The 12,663-nt window shown below is 41.9% G+C and overlaps 1 protein-coding gene across 3 annotated transcripts in view; it reads left to right on the top strand.

Annotated features, from left to right (window-relative positions):
- SASH1 (SAM and SH3 domain containing 1) overlaps window positions 1-12,663 on the top strand; it is a 315,133-nt gene that overhangs the window by 203,347 nt on the left and 99,123 nt on the right. For all 3 annotated transcript variants that reach the window (XM_032339291.1, XM_032339288.1, XM_032339289.1), the window contains exons 3-4: window positions 8,900-8,950; window positions 9,074-9,123. In XM_032339291.1, the coding sequence (XP_032195182.1) occupies window positions 8,900-8,950; window positions 9,074-9,123 (101 nt within the window). The remainder of the gene's footprint in view (window positions 1-8,899; window positions 8,951-9,073; window positions 9,124-12,663) is intronic.

The raw sequence follows: 12,663 nt of genomic DNA, 5'->3' as shown, positions 1-12,663 counted from the left end.
AAAATGGCTAACATTTTCTGTTTCATGTGTGAGTGATTTGGTTGAAACCGGTCATCAGAATGTGAAAAGGTACACAGTGCTGGAGTGAGAACTCACGGGCCAGTGCAGATTTTGTCCTAAAATTGGCTCAACACCCCAACATTTTCTTAAGTTCTTACAGATCTAAGGTGTCGATCTCTATCTTTTTGAAAATACTTGCCTGATGACTTTTACTTATCGATGTAACTCTGCAACCCCAAAGTAAATCTGAAATCAAAGCATGGCATACATGTCCTAGACAGTGAAGTTGCAAACAAAAATTAAAAGAAGAGTCAGAATTACTGGCAAAGTCATCCATTTTAAAGAAATGAGATGAATTAATGCCCACCACGCACTTCCCTCATGCCGCGTCTGTGTCATCCTGTCTCCTTCACTGCAGTCTCTTCACGTGCGGCCTGGCCCATAAGGAGCACTGCATAGTTTTTGTTGGACTGTGTGGTGTGTCTGTGGGTACAGCGAATCCCTGTTAAGAAGGCATTTGCCATCTAGGTGAGGGAGTAAGATACAGACCAGAGAGAAGAGTTGCTACGCATCGATACGCCTAGTAAGTAAGGCATGTAGCTTCTTGCCCTTAAGACTGAACTCGGGGGTGCCTGGGTGGCTCAGTGGGTTAAGCCGCTGCCTTCGGCTCAGGTCATGATCTCAGGGTCCTGGGATCGAGTCCCGCATCGGGTTCTCTGCTCAGCAGGGAGCCTGCTTCCTCCTCTCTCTCTCTCTCTCTGCCTGCTTCTCTGCCTACTTGTGATGTCTCTCTGTCAAATAAATAAAATAAAAAATCTTTAAAAAAAATTAAAAAAATAAAAATAAAAAAATAAAAAAAAAGACTGAACTCGGGCTGATCACTGAAGGCTTGGCCTGGCAGAGAAGGTAAAACAAGAGGTGGGTTTGGAGTTGGAGCTAAAGGATGACTTGGAGGATGGACAGGATGAAGAAGGACATGCCGGGTACTATGGGCAAAAGGGAAACACCGGGAGAGTGCACGAAGGGGACCCAGCCCCCATTCTCTAAGAAGAGGGCGTCCATCAGGCCAGTTGGCTGAAGGGCCGCTTTTTCAGAAACGTGGATTTTATCCTGTCAATGTTGTGTTTCTAGAACTTTGGAAAGATTTTAGAACAGAGAAATGATACAGAGTACAAACCAGCGAGCTTCTCACACTGAAACGAGCACACAGAACATCTGGGGATCTTGGTAAAATGCAGATTTTGATTCTGGTGTGGGGTGAGGCCCGAGACTGCCTTTCGAAGAAGCTTCCAGGTGATTCTGAGGCTCATGTTGCACAAGCCACACTTTAGAAAGCAAGGGCAGAGTACTCTTTTAAGAAGATCTATTTGTCTGCAGGGATTGGATTAGACCGTGCTTCATCTGAGATAGGGACTAAGAGGAACCTAAAGATCGCCAAATAGTCCATTTCTTTTCATCACCGTTGCCAAACCGGGCAAAGTAAAACACAGCTGAGGTCTGAAGGTCTTACTGTGGTGGAGGCAGGATTGGAGCGCAGCCCTCCCAGCTCGCACTTGGTACCTTCTGCTCCCTTCTGCGGGAGTGGACGGGCATCTGGGAAGTGAGGGACCATGGAGAAACTGATGCCTGCAAGTTTGGAATGGGATGGCTGGGCACCAGAAACCTTGTCAACAGGGAAGGAGCAGCCCCTGGTAACTGATTTGCTGGGGAGTGAGGAAACTCTGAAGAAAGTATTGAGGCTTATGGTAAAAGGAATAGATGCCCCACTGCTTGCCAGAATGGAGAAGAAGTCAGACAAGAGGGGAGCATACTTTGCCAGCTGGGAGACACCACAACTTCTTAGTCTTGTAAAGTGATCAGTACCACATGAGTTTTAAAATCCACCCCAGGCAGCAACTTTCCCCAGCCACATAGAGCCTGGTCCCTCCATTAGCTGAGCACATCAGTGATGGGCTGTGTGCCTCACTCGTAGGCTGAGTGCTGCCGGGCATGCGGTCCTCTCGCCCGTCCACCTCCTCCTTCCTGTGCCCAGTGTGGAGGAGGAGAGCTTGGCGCTGAGCTGAGCTGATAGGCGTCTGTCTCATGGTTTTCCTCTTGGCTTTTGGAATGAGAGGAGGATTTATCCCACCTGCTTTTCCAGCTGTAAAGTTCATTAGGCTTTGAGCACTGGCATTAAGGGAAGGAGAAGTGTGGATTTCCACAAGAAGGTGGAAACAGTGTTGGAGTGTGGACCAGGGCGTAGTATTTGTTTTCCAGGACCTTATTCTGCCCCAAGTGGGTTTTTGACTCTGGTGTTTCACACCGCATGCCAGAGCCTAGTTTTATATTTGACCCAGGCCCTGTTAGTGTGTCTGTAGACGTGCTTGTGCATGCGGCCGTGCATACACACATGCACCAGCAGGTGTAAGCACACGTGTTTCCCCGTGTTTTGGTTTTGGCAGACTCCTGATTTCATTTGGAAAATTTGTTCTGTTTTTGCTTCTATGTTAGACATAGTAAACTTTGAGGGGATTACTGTTTCCAGAATTGTCCAAGTTGACAAGAAATGAATTTGAGGTTTCTTTCCACCCAGTTATTTTTTGTCATCTAATTCCTTAAAAAAAAAAACAACTATATGGAACTACAATTTTATCTCTCTTAGTCAAAATATGAATGTTAGATGATTTTTAAAATCATTATGGACCTTCACTATTAATCAGAAAAATGCAGGCATAGTTTTCTATGACATTCATTACTAAAAATTTTAATACCTCAAGAAGTTGTTTTAATATAGAGCATGATGTAATTTGAGAAATTTAAGTTTTAATAATTCCTAAGAAGTATTTTTATTTAGTTGTTAGGATACAACTAAAATTATTACCAGTTTTAATTTTTTGAAACTTTTATTACATTCTTTAGAAGTATCTGAAAGCAGTATGTGTTTGACAAATGTGTTAAAAATTGAGGAATACTGGCCTTTGCAGATGTAACCATTGGTGTGTAAGGAATCTTTGAGATGTTTATTTTCTTCTTTTAAAGATTTTGTTTGTCAGAGAGGGCATAAGCAAGGGGAGCGGCAGGCAGAGGGAGAAACAGATTTCCCGCTTAGCAAGGACCTCCCCACCTAGCCACGTGAGATTGGATCCCAGGACCATGGGATCGTGAGCTGAGCTAAAGGCAGACGCTTAACTGACTGAGCCACCCAGGCATCCCAGAGGTGTTTTCTCATATATTTATGAACATATACATGTAGATAATTTTAAAACATACGTGAAATCTAAAGATTGTACTTTTAAGCTGAATTTCTATTAGAAGAAAATAATGAAGGGTAATGCAAGACTACACGCTCTTAAAAAAGGTAAGCATAGGAATACAAATCAAAACCACAATGAGATACCACCTCACACCAGTCAGAATAGCTAAAATTAACAAGTTGGGAAATGACAGATGTTGGCGAGGATGTGAAGAAGGGGGAATCCTCCTACACTGTTGGTGGGAATGCAAGCTGATGCAGCCACTCTGGAAGACAGCATGGGCGTTCCTCAGAAAGTTGAAAGTAGAGCTACCCTTTGACCCAGAAGTCGCACTACTGGGTATTTACCCTAAAGATACAAATGTAGTGATCTGAAGGGGCACATGCACCTCAATGTCCACAATAGCCAAACTATGGAAAGAACCTAGATGTCCATCAACACACGAATGGATAAAGAAGATGTGATACACACACACACACACACACACACACACACACACACACACACACAGGAATACTACGCAGCCATCAAAAGGAATGAAATCTTGCCATTTGCAACAACATGGATGGAACTAGAGGATATTATGCTTAGCGAAATAAGTCAATCAGAGAAAGACAATTATCATATGATTTCTCTGATATGAGGAATTTGAGAGGCAGAGCAGGGGATTTGGGGGTAGGGAAGGAAAAAATGAAACAAGATGGGATCAGGAGGGAACAAACCATAAGAGACAATTTCACAAAATAAACTGAGGGTTGCAGGGTATGAGGGCATTGGATGGTTGGGTTATGGACACTGGGGAGAGTATGTGCTATGGAGAGTGCTATGAAGTGTGTAAGCCTGATGATTCACAGACCTGTACCCCTGGGGCAAATAATACATTATATGGTAATAAAAAAAATAAAAATATAAGCGTAGGTAACCTGAGCTGAAGGCAGACTCTTAAGTGACTGAGCCACCCAGGCGCCCCCCAGTATTCATAATTCTTAAACCCACATGTGGCATAATGATGAGCAGTTGAACCCATAGATAAAATTCCATGCATTCACTTTATTTTTTAAAAAGTTAACTAAGTTATAATACCCCAACTTACAATTAATAGGTTCTTGTTCAGCCATCATTGTTGTGTGGCTCTCTGGATTCTCATAGGGAGCATGGACCAAATTGTGGGGTTATATCTCCCTAAACATTGCTTAGAATACTCAGTCAAGTGCAAAGTCAATGAGCATATCATACTCAAAAAGTATTAGGGATATATTTATACTTGGGACACAGAAGTGGGTACTGTTCTAATAAACTTTTTGATTATGTTCAATTTTGAATGCATTTATTCATATTCTTTTGTAACATTTAAGTAGATTACATAAATCTGTTAAATATGATTGTTTTCTGCAATGACCAAAGAAAGTCCCCCTGTGCTAGGAAAGAATCAAATTCTTGGTGAATGATGACTTACTCAAGATTGAGTCATAGAAATTAAGAAAGCCTGATCACTAAATTTTAAGGTTAAAAATTCTGATATTTCGTGATAAGGTATCTGGGGTTTTTTTCATATTAAAGTGCGGTGGAACCAAAGCATGCATGAAGGTCTAGAGGAAACAAAATTGACCATGAATAGATAGTTATTAAAGCTGGGTAAAAAGAATTTGGGAATTCATTTTACTATTCTCTTTACTTTTGCATATTTGAGATTTTCTATGATAATAAAGTTGAAACAAGAAAGATCATAATTGTAGCTTAAAACATTGAGATATTTTAACCTTTAAGTGATAGGTTCGGGGTGAAATATATTCCAAGATGTGCTACTTGAGTAAACTCTAAAAATGACAAAAGAATCCTAATGGCCATTGTCGTGAACAAATAGTCTCATCTGATTGCTCATTCAGAAAACATAGGCGAGTTCCTTGGCAGTCAGTATGGCTCCTAATCTCCAAAATGGGCCCTCATGGTATCTCTCGACCCAGGGCTGTCTTCCCATGTGACTTTGCCACTCCTCTCACCGAAAGATGGGGCCTGTGTATGTACTCTCTCGCACCCGGGAGAGCTTGTAACTCCAGCAGAAGTGATAGTGCACAAGTCTAGATTATAAAGTGGTACAACTTCTGCCTGGCTCTCTTGGTGTGTGTCCAGCTTCTCTCAAAACCCAGTGTCCTGCTATGGGGAAGACAAGCAGCTGCATGTGGCACCCCTGGACAGATGTTCGAGCAGATGGCCTCTGCTTCAGTTCCAGCTGTTAGCAGCATCAGCCTCCAGACTTGGGATCCAGCAAGCTTCCTAACGATTACAGCTCCAGCCAAATGGTCACCTCTACCCTTTGAACCCGCCCAGCCAAGGCCTCAGACACCATGGGGCAGAGAAAAGCCTTTTCTGCTTTCCCTTTTCTGAATTCTTACCCACTGTATCTGTGAAGGAAAAAAAAGTGCTTGTTGGTTTGTGCAACTGAGTTTGGGGTGACTCGTTACACAGCAGTGGTAACTGCATCAGTTAGCACGCATTATTGAGGAGAATCTTACTTCTCAGTGATCTTTTCTTTCTGTAACATGTCCAGAAGACACATGTTTACTTGATGACTGTGTTCTGGTTATTCACAGTTTTTACTGTTTCTATCAACACGATGACTTCCAGATCAGGAGTTAGATTGGAGACCATCAGTTGTTCCCCAGATAAAGTTATTTACAACTGGACAGTCCCCCAGATAAAGTCATTTACAACTTGTCAGTTCTTCCTCCACCTTCCCCCTTCCTCAGGACTTCTTGTCTTGCTGGAACTCTGTCTAGAGCCATGGCCTCCTACCCACACACACCCCCCGACCCCGTTCCCGCTTACACTGGTTGAATTGGGAGCAAAGAAGAGGGCAACCTCATGTTTAGATGGGGAAGGGAACGTCAAGGAGCCTTTCTCTGCCCATTTTGAACTGCATCCCTCCTCCTTTACTATGTAAGCAACACCCTTTATTGATGCACACGTAACTGGTGCTTCTTTGGTCTGATTTCATCACACTTTTCACTTCACATTGTATCTTGAAAAACAAAATGCCCTATTTTTCAGTGATAAACAGAATGAGAGTGGCCAGCACTTCTTTAGGTGTATGATTTAGGTCTGCACATGGGTGTTTTATCCAGGCGTATAGCAGATGCCTGCTAACTTTAACTCTTATTTGCAATGTTGCATTTCTCAGGTTTGACGGTTAAAGAAACACATTTTAGTACATCATACATCAAACTGTACCCCCAACCAATTTCCTAACAAGTCCCCCAAACACAGTTTATCATTAGTAAAAGACCAGCATGTGAACATGTTTAGCATGTTACTTCCTGGTCATCAAATGTTTAATGTGGTTGTTGACAAGCACGTGCTTTGTATGTGGGGGAGATGTGCATTTTGCATAATGTACCATAAATGTTCCATTTATGATATGGAGTAACAGTTGATGCACTCAATAAATAAAATTTATTAGGAAAAATGCAGATGTAAGGACGCAGTACAAGCTGGTAATTTCCTACTGTGGACTATTACCTGGTAAAGTAGAGACTAAGAGCTTGAGGAACAGGTTAGAATGGAGGAGAGTTAATCATTTTCTTCATTGATGGTTATGGAAGGACATGGGCTGGAGTTGGGCATTAAAGGGGCTATTTCAGGGAAAACTTCAGAGGCAGTAATGGAATTCTGTCATCTTTTTGAGGTTCCCACACTGACTCTGAATGGGAAGATTTAGGATGAAAAACTGCAAACCATACCTTTGCTTACTTCCTGCTGTTTCAGTTTATAAATTTCTCTATGTGATGCTAGGACATTAGGTAGTAGGACATCATGACTAGTCTCTGAGTACAAGGAATCTCCCCAGTACGTATCTTCCATGTTCATTATACCTGAGTCTGATGTCCTACCAGTTGGACTTGGAATGTAACTCAAACAATTGCATATGTTGCTTTGTAAAAATGGTGCATCAAGTCTGGGATAGAAATCTAGAACAAAGGTGGCGATGAAGACCAGGAGGGTGTTCAGCAGAGAGAATTCTATGAGGCTTTACACCACTCTGGTGTTTTTCATAACAAATAAAGCCCTGGGACTGGGGGTGAGTGAGTTTCCAGTCCATTAAAGTACTTTTCTCTTTTGATCTACTTGTCCAAAATCATCCGAGCATGTTCATTTTATAGTCAATATACATACTGGATTCCCGTTACTTACTTACATTTGTAAATGTACTCTGAGTTATACTCATTTTAATGTTTTGTTTCCAAGTTTCTTAAAATATTAGCCTAGTTTCATAATCACGCTAGTAATAAAATAGGAAACTTCAATAAATTGAGCAATAAAAGTGAGAATTCCTCATTTGAGATGACCTGCTCCCACATCCCGAATGTCAGCCGGGACTAACAGAACCATCTTCCTATGGTGCACGTGCACCATAGATAGAATGTAACAGTTCTTAAGAACGCAATAGGATTATTGGAAAACTCATAATTAAGCTGATATTTCTAACTTGTTAGTCATAGTACTCCTTCCTCTAAAACTGCCTGTTGGCCTGCTTGTGACAGCTCAGCTGGGTACCAGCTGGACTGTGCGCCACACTTCGGTGAGGACCTCCACTTACACCTGCTTAGACTTATGACTCTTCTCTACTTGAGAAAAGCATCAGTGTCCTATAGTGCAGCTCTTATTTTCCCATAGTGTATTCTATTACTTCTGATAGTGCAATTTTGTGCTGCCAATGCTTATTTCAATATATTATTTTCATCATAGGTTACTGGTTTACCTCTCCCCCCCCTTTCTTTTTTTTTTTTTAACCAAAGGGCAGATGGAATTTTTAACTATAAAATGGTTTTATCTCTAAAACGATTCCTTTCTTTATGATTGTGATGATTTTTGATAATGTCGTGCATTTATTTCCTCAATTAACTGGGTGCTCAGTATTTTGTTTTAAATTTCCGGCTTGGCCAGTTTGTTTGTATTAGAGTGGCTTGGCAATTTCTGGGGCTGCACGATAGTATCAAGTGAGCTTTCCACCTTCCTAAAGACACTTAAAACTAGCCCTGCGCTGTGGAGACTCTGAATACATTTAGAATTAAGAATCAAATTGGAGCTCCAATATTATTATTATTACTATTATTATTAAGATTTTATTTATTTATTTGACAGAGAGAGAGGGAAAAAGCAGGGGAGTGGGAGAGGGAGAAGCAGGCTTCCCAGTGAGCAGGGAGCCCGATGCAGGGCTCGATCCCAGGACCCCAGAATCATGACTTGAGTTGAAGGCAGACGCTCAATGACTGAGCCACTCAGGCACCGCTACAACTCCAACATTATTGAAAAAGAAACAATGCAACTGGATCCCCATGAATTCCGCCTCCCAGTGATGGTCTAATCGCATCCAGAGAATTATTTCACCCTTCACTGTCCATACCCTTCAGTGGGATTGTGCTTTTTTCTCCCACAGTAAAATCGTCAGCAGGGTCAAGTGGTTTGGGAAGCAGTTCAGTTTTAAGACCAGAGTTCTCATTTTGAAAACACATTAGTTTTTCCAGAAACTCTGCTTATCTCTCCCAATCTCCTCCCACTGTATTCTAGTGTTTCCCAAATCCCCCCCGTCTCTGCGTACATCTCTGTTTGTCTTTCTGGTGTCTGCCACATTGGGAAGTCTCATTAAACCCGCATCTGTTCTCTTTTAGGAGAAACCTGATGCCAGCCCCACGTCACTTCAGCTGCGGTCCCAGATCGAAGTAAGCACAATGACTTTAATCGTCTATTTTTGCTTCTGCCTTTTTTTTTTTAAGTGATATTCTGTACAAATCAGAGGAAGCCTGCTGCTCTAGCTGCGCTGACGCTGTGTCTCTTTCTCCTAGGAGTCCCTTGGCTTCTGCAGCGCCGTGTCAACACCAGAGGTGGAAAGAAAGTAAGTTTCCTTCCTTCTGCCTGGGATCAGAATTCCTAAGTAGGTCCATCCTGGTGAAAGTTGAGTGGGTGATCATGTTGTGTCTGTGCCGCGGAGACTGAGGTCATGTTCCTTGCACGGGGGGTCTGTGTATGTGTATGTGTGTGTGTACACACATGTGTGGGTGGATAAGAGTGTGTTTTGTAATTCAGTTGGTGAAGACTAAGGATTCCGCAAGAGTTACTGGTTCCACACAGCTTATTGTGAGTGAACCCCAAATAGCTGACTGGAAATGAGCAGAGAAAGGAAAAGGACGGGTCCACCAAGATGGGTTTTCTTCTTTTAAAATAGTCTCCGATACAGGGTGAAAGTCATAAAGAAGCAAGGTACAAAAATACAGTATATTCCAGAATAAAACAATTATTCAAAACAAAACAAAACAACTCTCTCCGCATGTGACTTTGGTGGGTACCCTTAAAACAAGAATAAATGCTTGTGACAAAATGGTAAATGTTTCTTAACCTTTCCTGTTAAAGGTGATATTTTTGCTTCTTTGTCCTGACTTGGGCCCTGTAATCTTTACTGTCATGGAAGATAATTCTATGTTATATCTTATATCCGCAGTGTTTCTTTTAGGCAGCTTTAAAAAACAAAACAAAACAAAACAAAAACAAAGCGAATGTTTTTGTTTTTTTTTATCTTTTGTTTTCTATAGCCTTTCCCATTTCTTCTTTATTCCATCGTAATTACACTAGAATGTTCTATTTATGATCTTCTGAGGTAAAGAAATTTTAAGAAAGTCCTCATCTTCAAACAGATGCTTCCTTTGGTACGGAACCCCTTACAGTGTTTGGTGCCAGGAGAAGCATAGAAGTGGTTTAGCAATAAAGTATTTCTGGAATGAAAAGCACACGTTGGGAGAGCGTGTGTGTGCTTTATGACACAGCTCTGCCTAATCCGTCCACGTGTGTGCTGCCGGCCCAGAGACAGCTTCCAGGAGGGAAGGCTGCTTTGCCAAGGCTTCAGTTCTCAAAAGGTGGCACAGATTTGGTTCAGACTGAGGAACATTGGGAGTGACGAGCAAAAAGCAAACCAAGGCCATTTCCCATTCAGGGTTAGAGAATGCCTGTGCCACTAACATGACTCTCCTTTGTCTGAGCTGCGTGTAACCTCCCACCAGCTTAGTAATGCTGAAGGCTGAAGGAGCTCAGAGATTGGAGTTGACATTGATTTGGGAATTGGTGGTAGAGTGGCAATAAATTGAGTTGAGTATAGGCAAAAGCATGGAGTCAATGGAGTAGAAGTTCTTCTGACCTAGTTTGCTACCTATTTGGCAGGATCCAGGCTGAGAACTCAGGTGTTCTTCAGAATCTTGAGTCCTTTGGGACACTAGAAATGTTTGCCTTTTCTCCTAAGAGGAAGTGACTCACCAAATTTGTACTAATCTTAGTGAGGCTGGGTATTTCTTCTTCCCCCCAATTGTGGGTAGTCATTCTTTCCGTGTTTACATCCTTCACTTAGTAAAATGTGGCGTGGCTCTTGTGGCCAAGAGAGAGACTCTCAGCCTCCTCTGAGGTTAACAAAAAATTCTGAACACACGCAACACACAGTACTGGTGACAGCCCCAGCCTCTCCCATCTATAAATCTGCCATTTTGCTTCTGTTCTTTTAAGTGGTTTAACTTGAACCTTGGTATTTCTAAGTAACTTAAAAGTTGTAGCCCATTTTGTTCTGTATTTGCTGTTGAATGCTTTTTGAAAACTCTGGTACTCTTGCTTTTCTTATTTAAAAAAAAAACTCTTGAAAAACCTGAAACTTACTGTAAAGGTGCAAGAGTTGTGCAGTGAACTTCTATATAACTTTTACTTAGACTCAGCAGTTTACACACTCTTATTCTCCCTCCTAGACACACACACACACACACACACACACACACACACACACATAACATTGCTAATTATGATTATTGCAGAACGATCAGAGAGTAAGTTACAAACTCTGTGACTGTCACTTCTCAGTACCTCAACCCGTATCTCCTAAGGACAAAGACCTCTTACAGAACTCTGCAGTGTAATTACCAAATAGAGAAATTTGAATAGTGATTTTCCTAATCTATAGTTCATGTTCGAGTTTCTCTAATTGCCCCAGTAGTGTTTCTTACAGCACTTTTTTTTTTCAATCCAGCACTTAAAAAAATGACTCATCACATTCGCATGTCCTCTCTCTTGTCATATTTAATCTGAAAGGATTTCTTGGCCTTTCTTTGTTTTTTACGCTACTGATGGGTTTTTTAAGAGGGTAGGCTAGTTGTTTTGTAAAGTATTCCTCTGTCTGGGTTTCTTCTTGGGACTCAGGTAGTGCAGTTTTGCTGTTGCATTCTTCCAGTACACTACATCATGCTGTGAATCTGTCCCATTGTTGGTGGTACTAATTTTGATCATTTGATTGTGGTGACGTCCATTGGGTGTCTTCTGACAAGTCAGACTTTTTCCTTTGCTGTTAGTAAATATTCTGTGGGGAGATGATCTGAGACTATGTAAATGCCTTGTTCCTCATCAAACTTTTACCTGATGGTTTTAGATTCCTTTAATGACTGTTAACCTAAATCAGTTTTTACAGTGATGGTTACAAAATGATGATACTTATTCTTAAATTGGTAATTCCTTTGGATTAAACCTTCCCAAAGATTTTCTTTCTTTCTTTCTTTCTTTCTTTCTTTCTTTCTTTCTTTCTTTTTCTTTTTTAAATAAGGTGGGCACTCTAGGTTAGATTATAAACTGAAGAGTTTTGTTTATATTGAATTATTTGGATTTTTTTTTTTTTTAACTTGAGAGTGCAATTACTTTGAAATACAGAATCCTGCTAGTCCTCTGATCAGAATGCTTGCTGGTAGTTTTGTAAGCCGGAGAGGATGACCTGGTAAGCCCGCTGGTTGTGTCTGGTGAGCGTCCAGCAGCTTTCTGCCAACCAGAATATCCTTCTGAGTTAGCAGTGTTGTTTTATGGGCAAAACTTTCCTTCTGCAGTCAAAAGGCAAGAGAACTCAGACAAAAGTAGGCAAATCCTGCAGCAGCCTGCCCTTAGAGCAGAGGCCTAGGTGGAGCGACATGGGAGTCCAGTGACTGTCCTTGTGACTCCTGTGGCCTGAGCCACAGCCCCTCCCCCACCAATACCCCCTCATGTCTCAGGGGCCACAGGACATCTTTTTCTCTCCCTTCTCCCCCGGTTAAAACCTGAGCCAAGGAAGGAATCAAGTGTTCCTTATAATGCAAATACCTGATTTCTAAAAAATTCATCATCTTTCCCAGGGGTATTTACCATTTAACTGGGTTTAAAGTCTTGAGTTACAAGAACATAGCTCTGACCAGAAGAGACCAAGGGGGTGGGTCTTGTGGGGGTGACAAGCAGTGAGAAGTCAGACAAGAAGTGAGGATATACCTGACATCACTGTAGCTGCACCCTCTGCCAGGTGGGGCTGATTGGCTGTACTTGGCGGGTAGATATGTGAGACCCACAGGATAGGTTCGGCTGTCCATACGCAGAACAGGCCTGCCCCCACCCG

The sequence above is a fragment of the Mustela erminea genome, chromosome 4 (genome assembly GCF_009829155.1).
Source record: "Mustela erminea isolate mMusErm1 chromosome 4, mMusErm1.Pri, whole genome shotgun sequence".
In the NCBI taxonomy this organism is placed as follows: domain Eukaryota; kingdom Metazoa; phylum Chordata; class Mammalia; order Carnivora; family Mustelidae; genus Mustela; species Mustela erminea.
The sequence above is the reverse complement of the archived record's forward strand: the minus strand, read 5'-3'. Positions and strand labels throughout refer to the sequence as shown.